General features: G+C 38.0%; 2 protein-coding genes across 6 annotated transcripts in view; both read right to left on the reverse strand.

The window, feature by feature from the left end:
• Positions 1 to 23,936, reverse strand: part of LOC130674949 (phenoloxidase-activating factor 2-like) — a 318,231-nt gene that overhangs the window by 179,783 nt on the left and 114,512 nt on the right. The window lies entirely within an intron of this gene.
• On the reverse strand, positions 1,586 to 11,981 carry LOC130674952 (uncharacterized). Of its 3 annotated transcripts, none has more exons than XR_008991184.1 (2): positions 11,383 to 11,981; positions 1,586 to 2,227 (listed from the first exon to the last, which is right to left on the reverse strand). XR_008991184.1 is itself a non-coding variant. In XM_057480403.1 (2 exons), the coding sequence occupies exons 1-2, from the start codon at positions 11,417 to 11,419 to the stop codon at positions 3,182 to 3,184; spliced, it is 561 nt and encodes a 186-aa protein (XP_057336386.1). In that variant the 5' UTR covers positions 11,420 to 11,981; the 3' UTR covers positions 2,960 to 3,181. The 3 variants fall into 3 exon arrangements, 1 of the variants encoding a protein (XP_057336386.1); XR_008991185.1 differs by lacking the exons at positions 1,586 to 2,227; positions 11,383 to 11,981 and adding exons at positions 2,960 to 3,705; positions 10,182 to 10,278; XM_057480403.1 differs by lacking the exon at positions 1,586 to 2,227 and adding an exon at positions 2,960 to 3,705.

Here is a 23,936-nt window from a genome sequence, read left to right on the forward strand (position 1 = left end):
GTGAATGACAGTAAGTTTACCATCAATAGAGCAAGCACATGAGCTTGGATGGTGATAAAAGCGGTACTATGTAGCGAATGCAGCGTCATCTTGCATGACCCGAATGAATGTCCAGCTGACACATTACCAATCCCTCTTAATGATACAGCTGCTTTACTGAGCGGTATATCAAGCTTCTTAAATAGCGAATGCGTCACAAAGGATAGCTCCGATCCTTGATCAATAAGTACACGAGCAGCACATGTACTTCCTATTGGCGAATTCAACTTAACAATAGTGGTAGCGAGTATTACATCGATTGATAGCGATTGTGATAACTGAAAGCAGAAAGAGTTTATAACGTTCACTACTATTTCACACTACCCACGGCGGAGTGTGGTGAGTGTCAAATAGGCGTTATGGCCCACCGATGGTAAAAACTGAAAATAAAAATAATAACCAGAACAAAACAAAACCAAAAATGTCCTTTGGGGATGCCCACGATCCCACTGGACACTCAGCTCCTCTCAGGCTGGGTTAGAAATCCGAATTGGGCGCCAGTTCGTGTACCCCACGAACAAAATAACGAATAAACAATAAATAAGAAAAATGAAATGAAATGAAATAATAAAATAAAATAAAATCAGAGAGCAGTTTTCAGGTATTGGAAGAGGATAGCAAGAAAGAGATAGTTTGCAATAAATAAAAATCAAATTTAAATAAATCCCGGGTTGGTAGCCATTTACCCGATATATTTTTAAATTAATAAACCGAATTCTCCCAACGGGTATTAATAATAAACAATAATATAAATAATAGTAATCACTTCACACTATAAAGTACTGACCGTAGTCAAATAACGCAGAAAAAACAATAAATATAATTTGTCTGACTATCACTCGCACGTGATAGCTACAAAAATATAAATAATTATAATTGATAATTATTTTGCGCACACATACAATTGTATCAAATGTTTAAATATAATTCGCCAAAACAATGATAATTACTTAGTTAATTATAATTAGTTAGCGCCAAAATAATGGATAATAATATTGATAAATGATTATACCAAATAATCACCCAATGTGGAAAATAATAATCATGTGAATAATTACAACTGATATTTAATTATTCACCGCAAATTTAATCCAAAAAAAATAAAAACCCACTGGTGATATTAAATAATTATAAAATAATTTTAATACTGGTAAATTTTGATCACCAATAAACAAATGGGTATATATTTACCCCAAATAATAAATGATATAAATTATAATCACCATAAAATAATAAATGAGTTCAATCAATAATTAATTACGAGTAAATATTCAATAACAATTAAAATTGCAACCAAATAAATAATTCCCCACACTCTTCAAAAAATACTGATTTGAATGTATAAATAATAATTGTAAATAATATCAATTATTTACCGGCATCAATACACGGTCACCAATAATTAATAACAATTAAAATAATAATAATAATAGGCATTAATTATTTACCGACAATAATACACGGTCACCAATACTCAATATAAATAAAATAATAATAATAATTAATGTTAATTATTTACCGTAAACAATACACGGTCACCAATAATTAATATAAATAAAATAATAAGGATAAAGGAATTAATTATTTACCGACAATAATCTGCGGTCACCAATAATTAATAACGAATACAAAATAATACCAATAAATATATTAATAATTATCTACCGGCAATGACATATACGGTCACTAATAATTATTAATATAAAATCATACATTTACCCTCCAAGTTTTGGGTTTAAGTTTTGTCGCCGGGACAAAGAATTACGCACATGTATATATATATATATGGAAAACCTCTCTCTCACTCACACGTGAGGTATATAATAACAATGGCCACCAACGCGGGACAAATTACACGCCAATGTAATTAAGCACAAAGGTACTTACAGTCGTCGTCGTAATACAGAATTCTGATTGGTTCCATTGGTGGATGTTTAGTGGCAAATTTAATTAGCGGCAAACAATTCCAATCAATAACAAATATATAAATTGCCAGTGACTCTTCAATTATGCCAAAACAACTCAAATGGCGTCACAATATCAATAAATTTTCACAGCAACAACAGCACACCTTGCTTGTACAAAAGTCTATCCACGTCTGGCCATGGCAGCACGTGAGTCCCATGCCGGCACCTCGGCCGGCGCCATCTTGTAATGGTTTCTCTTTTCAACCAATGGAGCACTATTTCTGTCGCATGTTAATTCACTCATTGACATCAACATGATGCAATGATGCGTTTGGCCTGTAATTTGTCCCTTTCCGACCTCAAATGGCCATTCCCTTTTCCAGAGCCAATTAATAATATAATATTATACATAAATATTCCCTCATTTTATTTATAAACCCCGTAAATTTGTTTAAATTAAATAAATTCACCGAGACCAACTGTTGCGTTGCCGCGCATGCGCCAACCAATCCAAATAATAATAATAATAATCAAATAATTAACTAAATAAATGCGTAATTAATTATCCCGGCGGCTGTAAAATCCATCCACCAGTATATAAAATTCAGTAATTTTTACTGATTCGGCCGCAATTTTCATCTAGTAAATTAAACAAGTAATAGTCACACCATAAATAAAAGAAAATAATACATTAAATAATAATAATAGTATAATAATAATAATAATAATATATGAAGAGACGTGTAAGCAGCGTGTGCTGCCATCTGTTGCCCACCGACCGGATGTGAGACTGCCGCGATATTTAAATATCGTGACACCCCCCCACCAGGCCGGTCTTAGCCCTCTGCAAGACCTTTGGCCGAGACAACAGCAGTCTTCGCATCCATTGGCGTGTTTTCCAAACAAATATAACTTTCACTTACCTTCCCGTTCTTGCTACTATTGGGAAATAGGTGAATAAGGACTGGGTAGGGATGCGTATAAATGAGTAACTTGATTGATATGTGTGTGGCGCTATAATATCGACTCTTGTACCAAGTGGAGAGCGTACAATGATTATACTCCCGCTTGGCCGCCTACCGACACGAACAAATAATAAATATAACGAGAAAGAATAATAAATAATAAATAATAAATCAAGTGACGTAGAGAAAAAAAATGAAATGAACATAAAATATAAATATCAAAGGGGCATCAACATTAGAAGCCTCGGCAACCACTCAATGTCCCAGTGGTTAGTCTAAATGATAGCGCCAAATCACCTCGCGATCCCACGTAAATTTGGGGAGTTTCGGGAGTGCCCACAATTGTTCGGAGATGGTGCGTCTACAGGCACGGCAGCGTTGGTCTCCCATCCGCACATTGCAGCACACCATGCAAAAGCCTCGCGCCGCCAGACGCGCTCGTCCATGCGGACCGTGACACACATCAGTGTCGAAAAACCACACGCACTCATCGCAGAATGGTTTAATTTGCGATGGTGGGTTGGTGCATTGGCGCGCCGTGTGTCCCCATGCCGTACAACGAGCACAACCTTCTGTGATAACTCGCGCCGCCCACTGGTGTCTCCATAAGGTTACTTGTTGCCGGAACATCAAGCCCACCTCCATTCTCCATTCCGGGGTACCAGGTGTGATGCTGGCCCGGACAAATTCCGGTCGACGGAATCTCAGCACGGCTTCCGCCACCGCTTTCTGCTGCTCCGTCAAGGATGGCACCGCTATCCCATAGTGCACCCAATTGCGTGCACACATCAAATCTGTAAAAGGTGTTAAATCAATTTCCTTTCAGGTCACCCCAAAGCAGTCTATCAGAGAAGCAGTAACAGTAAACAGTACCCATGGTGAGAGCAGAGTAGAGAATAGAGTAAGTAATAGATAAGAGTCAAAGCGATAGATAAAGAGCTAAATAGATAGAATAGATAGAAACAGGCCATTGGAGAGTCATTAACTGACCGTCAAGATAGCGTTCATAGACGCTAGCGCAACCGAATTTTCTACCGATTGAACCACATTCTCCGACCGCTTGAACAATTTCAACAACTTGATGTGACTACGACCCACGAGCTTACCATCAAGTGTTTTCAATTCAACTATGACCGGAGTGACCACCTTATCAACCACCAATGGACCGACAAACCTTGGAGCCAACTTACCGACCACCTGATCACACTTTTTGGACAGAACCTTGTTTGGACGATAAACGAGATCACCGACTTCAAAAACCCCCACTCGGCGAGTTTTATTATAGTGTTTCGCATACCTGTCCGATGCTTGACGTATGTTTTGGTTGACTACGTCCCTTAGTTCAACCATTCGGTCCATACGAGCTACCCACGAAGACCGGTCCACATTATCGTTGATAGTGATGGCATCATTATCATGTCCATAGCATCTCATTGGACACGGGTCTCGACCAAAGTTGAGAAAAGCTGGACTCACTCCCAGACTTTCGTGACTGGCCGTATTGTACGCAAACTGGAACTCGTATATATATTTATCCCACTCCCGATGGTCATCTTCCAAATAGCTCATGATCATGGTTTTGATATTACGGTTCACCCGTTCCACTGGGTTAGCCTGTGCATGGTATGGCGGAGTGGTCATGTGTTGTATTCCCGATTCCTCGATAACGGCTTGTACATCTCTATTCAAGTACTCACGTCCATTATCGGTCCAAAACACCTTTGGAGTACCCCACCGGTTCAGTATGGCTTGTTTGAAGCTATTTGCGACTGCCTTACCATTGGCGGCTCTCACTGGGACACACTCAATCCAACGGGTGTACAAATCTTCGAAAATGATCAAATAAGCCAACCCAGACTTCGACCGAGTGAACGACATGGTGTCTGCAGCTACCACTTCCCATGGTTCCATTGGTGCTCTGGTTTCCATCAAACCAAGCGGTTTTTGCTGAACTGGTTTCGACGCAATACAAGTTCCGCACTCAGACACATAATGACGGATGTCTTTAGACATCCCCGGCCAATAATATCGCGCCTTCACACGTTCCAAGGTTTTGCGGATTCCCAGGTGACCTGATTGAGGATGGTCATGGGCCTGTTGCAATACCCACCATTTATCCTTTGGAGGTACCACCAGTTTCCAAATCACATCATCGTTGGCAATCAGACCTTCCATTGGCGCGGGTACATGCTTATACAACCGCCCATTATCATACCGATAGCCAGGCACGGAATCCGAGTCATTTTCCAGCAGTTGGCATTTTTCAGTGTACCAATCATCCTCGGTGTCCTCGTTCAGCACATTTAAGTCCTCTGGTGCTTCGGTTTCATCCTCGAAACGACGGGATAAAGCATCCGGGGCTTCATTTTCCGACCCACGGCGGTATTCGATCCGCATGTCATACTCGGATAATTCCAGAGCCCATCTGGCTAACTTTCCAGTGGGGTCCCGAGTATTCATTAACCACCGAAGACTTGAGTGGTCAGTCACCACCGTGAAGGTGTACCCTTCCAGGTACGGGCGAAATTTCCTTACTGACCACACCACAGCAAGGCACTCTTTTTCTGTGGTGCTGTAGTTGGCTTCCGCTGGAGTTAAAGATTTACTGGCACAAGCAATTAGTCGTTCTTTGTCCTCTTCACGTTGGACCAGCACTGCACCCAATCCCGATTGACTAGCATCGGTGTACAACACGAATGGTAAAGAATAATCAGGCGTACTCAGAACTGGTGCCTCTACCAGAGCCTGTTTCAATGCCTGAAATGACGCCTCCTCGACTTCGGTCCACTGCCACTGGAGATTTTTGCGTGTTAGCCTGAATAGGGGTCCAGCTACGCAGGCTACATTTTTGAGGTGACGATGGTACCAATTGATCATCCCGTTGAACCGACGAACTTGTTTCACGTTCTTCGGTGTCGGATAATTCACGATGGGCTCAATTTTCTCCGGATCTGGTCTCAACCCGTCCTTGTCCAACAGGAAACCCAAGAATCGAGCCTGAGATTGGCAGAATTTACTCTTCTCGAAATTCAGAGTAAACCCTGCCTCTCGTATCCGCTTCAGAACTTCAGCCAATACTTCCAAGTGCTTTTCAAACGTCGGAGTGATCACAATGATGTCATCCAGATACGCAGCCGCATATGGTTTCAGATCCGGAGTTATTATTCGATCAATTCCCCGCTGGAAGGTCGCTGGTGCATTGCACAAACCCATTGGCATCCTCTTATACTGATAGAGGCCTCTACCAGGTACCCAGAATGCTGTAAATGGCCGACATTGCTCAGTTAACAGGATCTGGTAATACGCAGAGTTCATGTCAATGGTTGAGATGTAATGAGCTTCACCACAGCCATCCAATACTTCATGTATCGGAGGTGAACGATACGTATCCCGTTCAGTCACTGCATTGACATCTCTGAAGTCCACACACATGCGATATTTTCCATTGGGCCGTTTTACCATCACCGGTTGACTCAACCATTCTGACGACGCCGCTGGTTCGATGATGTCCTCGATAACCATTTGATCCACAATTTCCTGCATGGCTTCTAAGACCACTGGCGATCGTCGATATACACGCTGTTTGACGGGTTTGTGCTCTTTCAATCTGATGTCATGCTCGACCAAGTGAGTCAGACCCAGCCCCGGGGTCATCAGACTCTTTTGGTGGTCAATAAACTGCTGTAACCGTTTTGTTTCGCCATCAGTCAGCTCTTGCAGTGCACAGAACGTCTTACGAGGGGTAGTTGACGTTTCCCGAGTCAACTGATGCCACTCGCCATCACGTATACGCCACAAATTGCGTTGCAGGTCCAATTGCATTTGGAAATGATCGATGAAGTTCATCCCAATCAGATTTAGCGACCCCAGTCGTGGTATATAATGTATTGGGAATGTCACCTCTTCGACATTATCCAATGTAAATACCGGTCCAATCACACCTCCACTCTCATCGGTGGTATGATTGGCCATGCCAAATCTGGTAGGAGTGTCTTCCACCATGTATGGACACCCTGAGTCCATCAATTCTCTAGCAAAGGACCCAAATGCAGTGGTTTTTGCACCAGTATCGATAATTGCGACTCTGGACCTTCCCGCAACACGTATCGAGACCATTGGCCGTGAATGCCCGGTTTTGAACCGCCAAAACCCCTTGGAGACCGCTGAATCAGCTAGATCTCGCCTCATGTGCATCGCCAGCAAATCATCAGTCAACACATCCATGGTAGCATCTAATTCTTGTGCTAAACCCACACTGGATGGTTGACTGATGGCGTGTACCTCGACCTGGACACAGATTCGGTGCTGTTGATCGTCTGGTTGAGGGCTTACCACGCTATGAAGACCGTCACCCTCTATTGACGGCCCGCATTGGCGTTTTTTGGCTGCACAGATCTTGGTGGGCACTGACAAGTCACCGCTGTCTTGCCTACTGTCCCACATCTTGGACATACATCGCGATGAGGTTCACGACAATCATAGCTCAGGTGCTGCAACGACCCACAGTTGAAACAAAATCGAGGTCGACGAAATGCTGGTGCTCGAGGATTTAAATTTCCCGAGCCCTTAGACGTCGACGGATTCCCCGGAACGTTTCCACCAGGTACCATTGGTGGATTTGGCCTCACCGGTGGCAGGTTTGGTACTGCCGGCTTATCAGGCTTGCCTGCATTTCCCACTGGTGCCAATTCTGGGTCAGGACCGTCTTGTCTGTCCCGTTTCCTGGACTTTCTGGGCTTTTTGGATGTTGACTTTTCCACTGGTGCTGTTTGTTTCTCAGATTTACCAGATCCGTGATCATCAACCGCGTGCATCAACCCTCGATGCTCCCGTGGTTGTTTTGGGCCATATGTATACGAGCATTCTTTCACGTATGCTTCCTCCCTTGGTGGTGGGGCACGTCGCGTATTAGCTGCTCGCCATTTTTCTTCCAGACGAGTTGCCTCGTGTAGCAGCGACTGATAAGTATCGAATTTACCAGCCGGGCAATGGTCCCAGAACTCTGGACGAAGTCCTTGACAAGCACGACGAACTTGTCGTGATTCCTCTGGTGGATGACGTAGTCGTGAGTATAAACTCTGTAGGCAAATTAGGTAATTTCTTACCGATTCCTTATCGCCTTGATTGCGGGCACGAATGTCAGATTTGATTTCCCGCTGGCGTCTTCCACCAGTGAACCACGTGCGGAATTCATCTTTGAACTGTTCCCACCGTGTCCACCGTTCGAAGTTGGCCGAACACCACGTAGCAGCAACACCAGTGAACACTTCAGGCAGAACTGCCAACCGACCCTCATGCCTGATGCCAGCACTTCGCATGAGTACTGACAATCGCCGCAGGAACTCGTCACCTGTCATTGACCCATCTCCCGCAAAGGACAGCTTCCAATTGCGGGCAATTGCCCCATAATCGCGATCACGACCATGAGATCTCGACCGTGATCGACGTTCAGCCCTCTGACTGGCATATGAGTCATTTGAGGACCATGATGGACTACCGCTGGAGTCAGAGTCATCTCCATGGTCTGATGGTCTCCCATGGCGCTGTTGATTGGTTGTCCCATGGCCCCGATTTGCCGCTGGTGGCCAATGTACATGCACATTAGACGCGGTGGTAGTGCATGCCGGTGGTACCATGCTCATTTGAGGCCCACACGCATTTACTGTTTGAGTATTGGCCCTCAAACCGCCCATTTGCCCCGATGTCGTGTGGATGGCACTTAGGTAGGATGGTATTGAAGCAGCCACGCAGCTGCGGATTGGTGATGACGCCCGGAATGGATCCAGAGGTCGTGAAACACTTGCTGATGACGTGCCAGCGGTCATATTCGACAACATGGCCGTAATCCGGGTCTCAAACACCCGTAATACCTCTACGACGTCCCGGTGAGTCGCATATGCATCCATTGGGGCTTGCTGCTGCACCCCTTGAGCTGCAGTTACCATTGGTGCACTAGTGACCGGTACAGTTGACTCCCCAGTCGTTGCAGGAGGGTGGGAATGAATCCCCATGGAGTGCAATCGATCCATGATTGCCAAATCATCCCGTTCACGCCCAACAGCTGATTCCCTCATCAGCTCGTCCACCAATGGGTCCCACAAGACATCCTTGCCATCATCTCGGTCCATCAACCGTCTGACCCGGTCACGTATCACACTATCGGACCCATGGTGGTTCAACCACCGACTGCGCAAGTACTCTCTCAGCGCTGCAACGTCGACGTATTCTGGAATGGTGTCGGATCCCGCCGGTATTTCGTCCACTGTTGGGTTCCATCTCACATTGATGGCACCCAGCGCCCTCTGGTGGTATCGATTCAAACGATTTCGAAGAACCAGTGGGGACCCAAATGTAGACAATCCGAAGCTAGCCAATAGCATCTTAAGTCTCGAAGGTGGTTGGTCCATCAACCACGTCAGCTCTGTCGGAGGGAGAGTACTGTTACTTTCACGATCATCATCGTCTTCCACCGTCATCGTGTCAGTGGACCCATGATGACCTGCGGCTCGCAATTCATCGCCCAATGGTGTGGTGGTTGAGGGCTGACTTACATTTTGTCGCCCTTGTGGTAGATCGTCCTCATTTCCCCCACGCATTCGTTGACATTCGGCCAATAATGCACTCGATTTGTCCCAAATCTCGCGCCACGACTCCATTTTTGAAATTTAAATAAATAATACACCCGATAAAACAGAATAAAACGAAAATGGTTACTCGCAAACAAAATGGATAAATACCAAGAAACAACAAAATAAATTAAATACCCGGAAACTACAACCCGAAATCTCTTGATGCGATCCAAATCTCCGCACCTCAACCTGAAACTTCGAAAAATCGAACCGTACGATTTAATGGCTCCCTGGCCCCACGTTGGGCGCCATATAACGTTCACTACTATTTCACACTACCCACGGCGGAGTGTGGTGAGTGTCAAATAGGCGTTATGGCCCACCGATGGTAAAAACTGAAAATAAAAATAATAACCAGAACAAAACAAAACCAAAAATGTCCTTTGGGGATGCCCACGATCCCACTGGACACTCAGCTCCTCTCAGGCTGGGTTAGAAATCCGAATTGGGCGCCAGTTCGTGTACCCCACGAACAAAATAACGAATAAACAATAAATAAGAAAAATGAAATGAAATGAAATAATAAAATAAAATAAAATCAGAGAGCAGTTTTCAGGTATTGGAAGAGGATAGCAAGAAAGAGATAGTTTGCAATAAATAAAAATCAAATTTAAATAAATCCCGGGTTGGTAGCCATTTACCCGATATATTTTTAAATTAATAAACCGAATTCTCCCAACGGGTATTAATAATAAACAATAATATAAATAATAGTAATCACTTCACACTATAAAGTACTGACCGTAGTCAAATAACGCAGAAAAAACAATAAATATAATTTGTCTGACTATCACTCGCACGTGATAGCTACAAAAATATAAATAATTATAATTGATAATTATTTTGCGCACACATACAATTGTATCAAATGTTTAAATATAATTCGCCAAAACAATGATAATTACTTAGTTAATTATAATTAGTTAGCGCCAAAATAATGGATAATAATATTGATAAATGATTATACCAAATAATCACCCAATGTGGAAAATAATAATCATGTGAATAATTACAACTGATATTTAATTATTCACCGCAAATTTAATCCAAAAAAAATAAAAACCCACTGGTGATATTAAATAATTATAAAATAATTTTAATACTGGTAAATTTTGATCACCAATAAACAAATGGGTATATATTTACCCCAAATAATAAATGATATAAATTATAATCACCATAAAATAATAAATGAGTTCAATCAATAATTAATTACGAGTAAATATTCAATAACAATTAAAATTGCAACCAAATAAATAATTCCCCACACTCTTCAAAAAATACTGATTTGAATGTATAAATAATAATTGTAAATAATATCAATTATTTACCGGCATCAATACACGGTCACCAATAATTAATAACAATTAAAATAATAATAATAATAGGCATTAATTATTTACCGACAATAATACACGGTCACCAATACTCAATATAAATAAAATAATAATAATAATTAATGTTAATTATTTACCGTAAACAATACACGGTCACCAATAATTAATATAAATAAAATAATAAGGATAAAGGAATTAATTATTTACCGACAATAATCTGCGGTCACCAATAATTAATAACGAATACAAAATAATACCAATAAATATATTAATAATTATCTACCGGCAATGACATATACGGTCACTAATAATTATTAATATAAAATCATACATTTACCCTCCAAGTTTTGGGTTTAAGTTTTGTCGCCGGGACAAAGAATTACGCACATGTATATATATATATATGGAAAACCTCTCTCTCACTCACACGTGAGGTATATAATAACAATGGCCACCAACGCGGGACAAATTACACGCCAATGTAATTAAGCACAAAGGTACTTACAGTCGTCGTCGTAATACAGAATTCTGATTGGTTCCATTGGTGGATGTTTAGTGGCAAATTTAATTAGCGGCAAACAATTCCAATCAATAACAAATATATAAATTGCCAGTGACTCTTCAATTATGCCAAAACAACTCAAATGGCGTCACAATATCAATAAATTTTCACAGCAACAACAGCACACCTTGCTTGTACAAAAGTCTATCCACGTCTGGCCATGGCAGCACGTGAGTCCCATGCCGGCACCTCGGCCGGCGCCATCTTGTAATGGTTTCTCTTTTCAACCAATGGAGCACTATTTCTGTCGCATGTTAATTCACTCATTGACATCAACATGATGCAATGATGCGTTTGGCCTGTAATTTGTCCCTTTCCGACCTCAAATGGCCATTCCCTTTTCCAGAGCCAATTAATAATATAATATTATACATAAATATTCCCTCATTTTATTTATAAACCCCGTAAATTTGTTTAAATTAAATAAATTCACCGAGACCAACTGTTGCGTTGCCGCGCATGCGCCAACCAATCCAAATAATAATAATAATAATCAAATAATTAACTAAATAAATGCGTAATTAATTATCCCGGCGGCTGTAAAATCCATCCACCAGTATATAAAATTCAGTAATTTTTACTGATTCGGCCGCAATTTTCATCTAGTAAATTAAACAAGTAATAGTCACACCATAAATAAAAGAAAATAATACATTAAATAATAATAATAGTATAATAATAATAATAATAATATATGAAGAGACGTGTAAGCAGCGTGTGCTGCCATCTGTTGCCCACCGACCGGATGTGAGACTGCCGCGATATTTAAATATCGTGACAAGTTCGCAAATTCTGTTAAAGGTTTCGAAATTGGAACTATTCGGTACCTTGGCGAGAAGCGGTGCCTCAATAAGCAAATTCATCGATGTAGCGTCCTAATGAATCGATGAGATTAGTGTAGCCAATGACTAACCATTTCTTAGCGGGATTGGAGGCGTCTTTTTTTGACAAGAGTCTGTGAACTTTCCAGAATAGTAATATCAGCATTGATAGTGGCAGCACTTTGTGTAGCGAGTGCGTCATCAGGTAGCCATGTTGTGCATCGTATCGATGCTAGATATTTGCACAGCGACTTGGGCTTCAGCGGCCGTCTTGAATATACGTGGCACAAAATGGACGCGAGACGTGAACCCGACGCTGTGTTAGATCGTATAAGAAATAAAATGTTTTTTTACAGCGGTGTGTAAATTTGATCATCCCCGGGCAGCACTTAAGCAGTGCTTAGCAATTCCCACGGCACATAACGTTTTTCACTTCACTATCACTTACACCACACACTTATTCTCACAATTTTTTTAAGATTTTTATATTTAATAATTTTAAATTGTTTAAATCACGCGAGATCTGGCTCGAAGAACCAAAATGTAAACTGAGCGAATAAATCTGGACGATCTGGTTTAGGCGTGAGGATTTTTGAACAATTAAAAATTACACAGATTTTAACAATAAATAATTTGGTTATTTAATTACATTTTATGCACCTTAAATTCTAAGAACGTAATAACTATAGTGAATGCAACACATATAACGACGTAATAGTAAATGCGATAATCGAAGATTTACGTACAATAAATCGACACGTGGTCGACAGCGGTTAGTGACACGGGAATTAATTTAATATTTAATTACACGCGAGTGACAATTAATTTATCCTCAATAAATATCAGCCTTATCCTACTGCCTAATTATTGAGATAATTTAGCGTAGCGGTTAACAGCGTTATATCACAAGAAAGAAATTAATATAGCAGAGCAATTTTAATACACGAGGTTGGAAGTAACAAAGCACGTTGTAGATTGAGATGATGAAAGCGTAGTTGATCCGGCGTTACCACGCGGTGCTGACGTGGCAGCATTGCTGCATAAAATGCAATTTCCCATTGGTCTAAAAGCGCACCAACAGAAAGCAGTTAACAGCCAATTTTCGTTATTGGCTGCCGAGCACGCCGGTATGAAACGAATTATCTGATTGGTCAGCAGAAATAATACGAATTATCTTATTGGCCGGCTAGTAGCGGGTTCTCATGCCGTTCTTCCACGGTCATGAGCAAGAAATTGCATGTGTCGGGCCTAGATAGCGAGTGACCCGGCACTATTCTGACATTCAAGTCAGTAGCAAGTTCGGCTACTCCCGGAATAGGAAAAATGCACGACGCTTATCAAATTAATCAAGCTCGTGACTGAACACTGTGATTTTCAGTCACACATTATCCCACCTATTGACCCACACATAAAGTCACACTTTATCCCACAAATTGACCCACACATTCAGCCCCAGAATCAGCCAAAAATTGACCCACACATTGACCACCACATTCAGCCACACATTAACCTACACAATCAGCCACACATTGACCTACAAATTCTTACACACATTATCCGACACATTGACCCACACATTTGACCACACATTGACCCACAAATGAGGCCACAAATTGACCCACACATTATCCGACACATTGACCCACACATTGACCGACACAGTCTTCCACACATTATCCCAGACAGTCAGCCACACATTGACCTACACATTCTTCCGCACATTCAGCCACACATTCTTCCGCACATTCAGCCACACATTCTCCCACACATTCTTCCACACATTATCCGACACATTGACCCACACATTTGACCACACATTGACCCACACATTCTTCCACACATTATCCGACACATTCAGCCACACATTGAGCCATGAGTTATCCCACATATTCAGCCACACATTGACCTAGACATTTAGCCACGCATTCAGCCACACATTGACCCAACAGTCTCCCACACATTCAGCCACACATTGACCCACACATTGACCTACACATTCTTCCGCACATTCAGCCACACATTATCTCACACATTTAACCACACATTGTCTCACTGATTAATCCACTCATTCGTTTATACCTTATACTACACATTGTCCGGGGATATATTGCCGTAACGATATTTTGTGCAGGGACAATAATATTCTTTGGCAAATATATTCTATTGGGGATATGCTGGCCGGGAACGAAGACGCTTATTACAGAGAAGATCCATCTGAATCAGATTCAACTTAAGTCTATCTAGTGTTACCAATCTAGATCTAAAACTTTAGATGAAATGGAATCTGAGTTCATCAACAGATCAATTTATCGTGCGTGTGTGTGCGTGTGTATGTGTGTTTACCCAATCACGAATATCAGAAATGAATTTCAATATCAATTATGAAGACAATAATGAAAAACCTACGACAATAATCGATACAAAATTGCGACTAATTAGCAAGAACTAACGAGCCAGAAACTTAGACAAAAGACGGGATAAACATCAGGATGACGCACAAAAATTGAAACGGAATTAGGATTACAACTAAGACAGTTGTTAAGATGAAACTTGAAGTAACAAACAACGCAAAATTCATAACGAAATCACCACAATTCAAAAGTTAAATATGAGACAATAACAACTAAAAATGGAACCTAAAGTCTGGATGATAAGCAACCAAAAATCGAGTTCCAATTTCAGGTTTACGTTACTTCAGTTGAATGTTTTAAGTTTATAGTAAAGTTTCAAAGTAAATCATGCCCATTAAATAATTTTTTGTCATATCCAGCCTACAAATCTCTAGAATAAATTTTGTTATAGGTGAAAAGCTGTTCAGTCTAATTTTGTTTACACACAATTGTCTATACACACATTCTTTTATTTAAATATTCTCTTACGCTCATTCTAAACGATCAGAAACGATTTTTCCGATTCCTCAATGTTAACATTGATTAAAGTCTTAAAAATAAAATAGAAAAATAAAATTATAATCAATTTATTAACTTGTACTCAAAAATATAGATCACAGTTTGTGAGTATTCAATGAATAATAACAATCTTTGTGTTGCGTAATCACAACTACATTCAAATTTGAATGTAGTTGCACTTCCAGCCAAAAGAGGCAGCACCTACTGGGGCCTAGTGTCTTGCAAAAAACTTGACTTGCGCAGTGCGACGCATGCGCGTATGAATTTCCTGCTTCGTGTCGAGAAGACCGACGCCATTATTCTTGCGTTTATATAATTTCAAGTGACACCATGTGTTTTATATAATCAACTAAATTTGCACTCATCTCGAGTAAATAATTAAAAGTAATTAATTAATTACATTAAGAGTTCATAACTCTATATAAAAATATAATTATTTTCATAATTGCGAGCACCAGAGCTCATAAAATAAATAATAAAAAACATCAAGCAATCCTGTGATCTACAACCTGTTCCTGAGGAGGTTATTTCCACGGAAATTCGTACAGGTGCTTAATTTCTACTTTATAAATTAATTCAAGTGCTCATAAAATTAAAAGACTCAGTTTTATTATTTATTTGATTATCATATGCTCAATTTCTAACTTAAATCAAAGTTCTTTTTCGCTCAGTAGTCTCTGCTATCATGCCACCACGTGTTTAACAAATAAATTAAAATCAGTGTAATTTATTATGAGCTCATTAAATTCAATTCAATAAAGTGATCATTATTATTAAAACTCAATAACTAAATTAGTTATGCATTCAGTGCTATTAAAAATAGTAATTAATGTGATCAACAATTAACTTCGCTCGGTAACCTCTGATTTCATGTTACTTTTCATTCTGACATTTTTGCGATCGAGCTCAATTCAATAATTTGTATTCAATCATTTACGTATTCATGAGCTCAGACATTTAACAGTATTGATAAATTAAATCAACGATTTAATTCGTAACCCAGTGATATTTTGTGCTGTGACAAATAAAAATATTGTTAGATTTTTGAATATACGTATTTTTTCAACATCTCAACCACCAATCAGTCCTGACATGCATTTATTTTATTATTATTACAACACTTTGACTTTTACTAACTCGGTTAGCAAAGGTAGTAAAAATTTAAATATCAACCAAGCACATGTTCAAAATGAGATCCATTCATTTGGATACAACACCTAAAACGTTCTATAAAATTTCTTTGACATGCATTAATTATCACCGGTATTACCTGTCTGAAAGAATCAAAAACTCTATCCCGTAAAGTTTCAATGTCATCAATAGGGTGGCGGTATACAAGGGATTTAATATAACCCTACAAAAAAAATCAAGAGGGTTGAGGTCCGGTGATCTTGGGGACCAATTCATTATTCCACCTCGACTAATGTACCGATTGAGAAAGTGGGCATAAAGTCATGCCTGAGAAGCTCCAGCTGTATGAGGAGGAGCACTATCTTGCTGGAACCACATGCGGACATAATCTTCTCTTGGAATTCCTGTTGGTATGCATAACTGCTCCAAGTTATTATCAAAAAAATCGACATAGACTCCCAAGGTTAGGTTTTCTTCAAACTGAATAGGACCTAGCTAGAAACAAAACATGCAAGAAATAGTAAAGCTCAACATTTAATATTTACGACTTCGTATAGCTGTATAGTGACAATAAAACTTATTCCTACGAGAGTATGGCAACCAAAATGGATTCTTGTCCATATGTTTATGGAAAGTCATTCTTGATGATCACGAGTGACAGTACAGTGCGGATTTTCCCGAGCAAACCAACGGAAATTGCGAGTATTCCAAAATTTATTGCGACCGAATGTACTTTCGTCAGTGAACAACATGTTTTGAAAAAAATTCGTCATCGTTTTGATAACGATGCAAGAGTTTACGACAAAATGCTAAACGTACAGGGTAATCTTGAAGTCGTAGCTCTTGGACTCGTTAGTAATTGCGTGGGGCTCTAGCGTTATGATGGTTCCGTAAAACATTACCAGACTTTCGACACCGATTGACTGCATTGAGGATTACGTGTGAACTTGGAAGTCTCTGATGAGGAAATCGATCAGAATAAATACGGTGAGCTTGAGCAGCATTACAACAGGCCATACCATAAGTGATTATCATATCAGTATACTCTTTAGCCGTATAGGCAGCAATTTTTAATTAAATTCAGAGAATAATAAACAAACTCAATAGAAATTTTAATGCAAAGGTAATAAACTAATATAGATCAAAAATGTTTGCTATTAAGTATTGATACGTGCTATGAATTAGGTTGACAGCTTTGAAACAAATATGAATACAATATGTATAACAAATACTGTTTTTGAACTCGCGACGGAGACGCGAACAACCCCAGTACCGTATGCGGTCACCCACGTGAAAAACAAAAAAATTATAAATTCAAAGTCCGGAAAAATAAAACATTGATAAATCTTACTTTAATTAAATTTTAACTTTTAAATAAATAATAAGTTTATTAAATAGCAAAATAAAAAAAAATTAGGTGTGCCTGGACCAGCTCCTCAGGCTGGGTTAGTGCACGTAGGCGCCAGACCGTTTCTCAAAAACGGACAAAATATTTTATCAGGAGGAAAATTTGCGAGGGAAAATCCGAGCGAGTATAGCCAGTAACAAGGCGGATAAATCGAATGAAATAATAAACAAAAGAAATGATCAGAAAAGAAAATAATAAGCACAGTTGAATATATATGAAATAATAAAATAGATTAAATATGACAGGAAAAAGACCCAGGAAAATAAATACAGAGTATTTCCCCGAGAATTGTTGGATCCAATTATTTATAAATAAAATTATCAAGAATCTTTGATACAATATTTCACTGATAATACAAATTATAATCTTTAATGAACCCCTGGGGGTCGAATCTATACAATGCAAAAATTCTAAATTTCAAATCCAATATTTAAATCAATAATACAAACATATTATAATATATTATTTAAACAAAATAAGTAATCCACCAGGATTGATTAATATCGATAAAAATAATCACAACTTCAAACCTTGGGTTACCCCTTTACACTATATAGGGGGAGAAAGATATGGCATACTCTCACTCTCAATATAAATTTCCAGAAAGTTCTTACATAAATTATTTAAAATAAATAGTTATTCCACTGTCCGTAATTATTTATAATTAAAAATATAATATAAATTACTCGTCCGCTGGGGGATACAAAAAACGGGAAATTGTTCACAGAAAAGAAAAATATAAATAATAATTACTCGGGATTAATTAACTAAATAATAATAATAATTATATTAAATAATAAAATAAATAATAATATTAGTTCCACTTTATAATTATTATTATTTGCTCAGGAAATTTTCTTCTGAACTATTACGTCGTCGGCTCAGGAATTTTTCTTAGCCGGTGTATAGCTATAGCTATAGGTATAGATATAGGTAGCTATCGATATATCGATACCTCGAACTACCTCAAACGCGCAATTTCCAATGTTAAATCATAAATTAAACAAAATGCAATTATTTTATTATCCCCAATTCCTTTTATATATGAAAATGTATCATTCAGGGGTAGCTAAATACAAAATCGGCCGAATTATTCACGGGTGTGTGGTACACACACGTGAATTTATGTCGCAAATGCCAACGATTCCCGGGGAGGTTACAGGTAACCTGTGTTGGAGAATAATGCAAGAGTACTTACTCAAAATTGTTTCAATTATCTCCGCAGCTATTACCGGAACTCAATCACCCGGTGAATTTTTATCAATAAACTTTGTAAGCGTGACCACGAATAATAACAAAATTAATTAATGAATCAAAAACGAATTGACAACGTAAAACAGCGTCCACTCTATCACACTCTCTGTACCTTTCTGAGTACTTAATGGGCCGGCCACTTGTTGGCCACCCACGTGGCGCAACAATCGCCCTTAATTATTATTATCATTGTTACCTAGCCCCGGTCCTTTGAATTAATTAAATAAATTATAAGAACATTTTTACCCCACCTGAATGATACATAATAAATTAAATACATATATATAGTATTTATTTTTACCAAAATCATAATGGTAAAATATATATATAATTAAATAATAATTAATTAAAACATGTCATCAGCGTCGATATTGCAGGAGAAAATATTGATTTTTCCCCTACTCTGCGGTCAATATTTCTCATCTCCTGAATACCTGGACATGAAATTTAATCGAAATAAAATAAAAACAATCGTTGGGGCATAATGTGACCACACATTATGTCCCCTGAATAACGCAAAATAATAAATATTCCCATTTAAATAATTAATATTAAATATAACTATTTTTTAATTAAAAATTAAAATTTTTGCACACACGTGCTCTCAGTCATACCGCGTGCATGCGCGAGCTAACGCTGTCTCACCAGCGTGGCAACGAAATGCCCGCGTAACCATTCAAATTTGAACTTAAATACTATTTTTATTACTTATTCCTAATTAATTCTTAATTTATTTGAATGGTTACGTGACATATGAATTTAGCATTAAGTCTAATTGTTGAAAAATAATAAAGATTAAAATAAACGTATAAATTTAAATAAACGAAAAAAAAAAAAAAAATAAATAAAATTTATAAGGTTCCAATAATTTATAGTGGCCCAACGACTCTTTAGGAATGGAATCAAGGAGATGACATAATTTATTTTTTGTGATTAATTTCACTTCTTACGAATGTCATTACTAAAATAATATCTGCATCGATGTAATAAACAAAATAGTTATAGTTTTGTAAGAAATAAAGTCATTAGAAAGAGGGGGATGGTAGGGTAGCAGAGTGAAAATGTTTTTAATAATTATAAATACTTTATGGATTGGTAAATAAAATTAAAATAATACAGTCGTGAAAGTACAGAAAACAATAACTTTTATTACAAACATATTGAATCGTTTATTCGAGAAACCCCATAAATCAAGAAAACAAAATTTTTCACGAAGACAGAAAACATTTTTTTGGAAAAACTTGACATTGAAATAATAAATAAATAATTGAATACAATAATGTTAGCATCTCTGTAAAAGATTCCAACAAGAAAAATTTAATTTTTTAACTGAATCTACTTAAATAGTATATTACGACACTAGGCCAGAAAGTTGAATTTCCTTGCGGATGTGATATGAAAGCAGAGGCTTTGATATCACATACGTCAGAGAATTCAGCATTCTGGCTGGGGATCGTATACTATTTTTCTTGTTTCCCAGCCGAAAGTACGTTGAATTAATTAACATTGCGAGGCGAAGCCGAGCGGTGAAGGGGGGGCCGGCGCCCGACTTTTGCAAAACTGAGGCGAAGCCGAAGATTTTGTTGGTCGGGGCGGGCATCAAAAACATTAAATGATTGAGAAAGAAAATTATAGATTCAATTTTAGTTGAAACTAGGTATTTTATTCCTCTTTTTAGTAATATATTTTAGACTTCTTTATAAGCCCAAACACTAACTAATACAATAATACACAATAGTAAGAATATATTATCATCTCTCGTATATTTTCTTACTTTTTCTTTTACTTCATGCATTATTTTCTTTACTGATAACAAAGTTTTAGTCACAAGACTTTTCAAATTTCAATTAAATTTATGGTTATGATATGATAAATAAATAGACAGGCGCATCCGTGACTATTTTGACACATGCGCTGTCGTGTATTGATCAGATATTTATTCATTTTAATAATTAAAAAATATAAAATAAAATTACTCATAAATAAAGAATAAAAAGATGCACATGTAAAAAATTAGAAAATTAAAAAAATAGAAAATGTATGTACATTTGTTTCAATTTTGACTTTTTGAATTCTCAAATAATTTGTTTCTTATTGAAAAATCTCTGTATATTTGCTACATAACCAAGTCATACTAAATAAGCGCACTCTAGTGACAGCTCTCTGCATTGCGAGCCAGTCACAAAAGCGGCTCTTTCTAGAGTGTAATGCGACCAGGAAGACCGTACTTTCGGCTAGGGGAGCAAGAAAAAAATTTTTTGAAGTCGATTGACTTAGGAGGTTTCTCAACCAAACGGGAAAAAAGTTATAAAATCATTGTTTTTTTTAATTTTTCCACTCAAATCATTTAGTACACTGATAGAATGAAGTCTTAAATGTGTATTCGAACTCTTAAACTCAGAAATCACAAAAAAAAGGCCATTTAGCTATAACCGAGACCCCCCCACTCCAGGAAGCCAAGATTAGGTTCAGTTGATAAAATCAACTTTTTTGTGACTAGCTCTTCTACAGGGCGGGGAATACCCGATCCAGGTCACAAGGAATAATTAGAAATCCTGAGAGTATAGGAAGCTTATAAAATAAGAGACTTGTATAGGTGATATATATATATATATAAAATAAATGACAATTTGATTAAACCAATTTACCCGACAACAGGCCCCACTTTACAATAATAAATTAAATGAAAGCGGGACAATAATTAACGACACGAGCTAGTGAGAGTGAAGTTGATCTTGATAATTTACTGACGCCAAAATAGCGAGCACAAAACACTGACTCGACTTTATAATTTTATCTGAATTTACTTTATAATTTTTAATTACAATATTATTTAATTTTCACTCTCGACTTTATAAAAACTCCCAATTTATTTTATGCTCTCCAACTGAGAGTAATTCTTTATAATAAATATAATTTTTATAATCCAAATGATAATATTCAATCTTACCAGAGTAAGAATTAATTTATATATAACTTTGTTAATTGAAGACATCTACGTCTTGTGACTCAGCGATTTTTGCATGTTTCGCATCCAAATCTGCCCAGGTCCACATCTCCAAGTTTCCGTAGTAAATAAAATTCCAAATCTCCAAAACTCCAACCAGACAAACTCCACTGCTTTCCTGGACTCCACAATATTTCCACAAGGTGTATAATGGACGTAGACTGCTTCCAAATTAATTCCAAACAGGTATCGAGTAGAAATGAATATATATGATGACAAGTATAACAATGGTAAGCGAGGTGAGCTCAACTGTAGCTGACATAGAATTGTCCGTTCTGCCCCTCAGCGAGTCGGTTACTACCTCGTACTCCAGGCTAGCGCATGCATCCTGAAACTTTGTCTCGTGGCAATTTCCAATTGGTGTAAGAAGATGTTAATTTATCCCTCGTTGTCCAGTTACCGTAGGCAGCCACCAGGTTCTAGTTATTTCCCGAGCATGATGTTGTAATAATCACCAAATCCCGGTTACGCAGCATCCGAAATGGAAATAGATTTCTATATATATATATATATAATTTAATAATCACCTATCAAACATTTTCAAAGATATAAACAATAGCATTATCACCACAACACATGGGTCAATTTTGTGACTTTGAACCTTTATCATAAGTGGAACAGTTATCGTAAAACAAAAAAAAAAAGGAAAATATACCTCTTTTATCGGCTATCAATTTCTTTTTACATAATAAGGATAGATTTACTTGTTAAAAAGTTATTTACGAAAAAAGCCGAAAAAGTAGGATTTGTCGTTATTTTTGGAATTTCAAATAGCCACCATTTCTAAACTAGGTGACCGATTTTGCTCATCTTCGAACCTAACTGTGATCATCGTTCATAGAATAAGTGTGCCAAGTTTAATGAAGATCCGTTGAAAATCGTGGCCGCTATCGTCGCAACAAGGCGCGTTATATTTTATATATACATATATATATATATATTGAGACAAATCGCGTTTCGTCTTCGCGATTTTTACCAGCAGCCACCGGAATTCGCGGGTTGAACCCTGGCTTAGGCTGGCCTCTAACAAATTTTATTTTACTTGGACAGAGCAGTGGGCTGGGATTCTTGCAAAGCAAAGACCCGCACTTATTCAAACTCGGCAACGTATGAGAAAACTTATCAACTTACCTCACGGCTTATAAAATTATAGGATATTCTTATTGATGGTCAAATTACTATTTGTAACTTAATTAATATTTATTTTATCAGACTATTTGATAATCTTACCAGTAAAATAGGAAGTAAGTAGGATGAACAGTGATAGATGGAATAAAAGGAATTAATCAGAATAATTTGCAAGTTTATTGCCAATTATAATAATCAAAATTACTTACAAGAAAATGCAAGCGCTGGATATAATGTAGACAGATTCGTGGCACAGTATAATTTTATATCGCGAGTATATCGCCGGTAACGTACAGTAATATTTAATTGAACTAACTCTATTTATAATAATCAGTAAGCTTGGAAAGTAAAGTATATCGCAAGAAAATTGCTAGTAACACAACTATAACGCAAGTTAATTTCCCGATTTACAAGATAGTTATCCGTATTAACAAGGTCGCAAATAAATTGCTCGTATATGACAGTAAAACTAATTTATACGTCTTAATGCTAATTGATCCAGGATCGAAGTGAAGTTCAATCACCGTAGGGTCTTAGGGCTAAATTTTTGGGCTCGCTTCCCACTTCCCCTCACGGTCATGCGTTGAGGTGATAACTAGTCATATGACCATAGCACTATGACTCTAGCTTAAGGTGGTTTCAGACGGCAACGAGACGGGGAAAAATGGGAACCGCAAGGCTGAGGGAGAAGATGACAATTCACATTGTCTCAATATATATATATATTGTAACGAATGTGAAACTGATCTTTGAAATATTTGAATAGCTAGAAAATAAATGCCTTCTTCTCTTGTTTTATAGATGCGCGATTAAAGTCAGTCAGTCTTATTTTGACAGTT

This window comes from Microplitis mediator, chromosome 9 (assembly GCF_029852145.1).
Source record: "Microplitis mediator isolate UGA2020A chromosome 9, iyMicMedi2.1, whole genome shotgun sequence".
In the NCBI taxonomy this organism is placed as follows: domain Eukaryota; kingdom Metazoa; phylum Arthropoda; class Insecta; order Hymenoptera; family Braconidae; genus Microplitis; species Microplitis mediator.

What these genes read in the sequence shown, in the direction of transcription:
- LOC130674952 (XM_057480403.1), bottom strand. Translation starts at nt 11,419, where the DNA reads ATGGAACCAATCAGAATTCTGTATTACGACGACGACT. An exon ending in TCTGTATTACGACGACGACT is followed by an intron (nt 3,706 to 11,382) that starts GTAAGTACCTTT and finishes CACCTTTTACAG; the next exon opens with ATTTGATGTGTGCACGCAAT.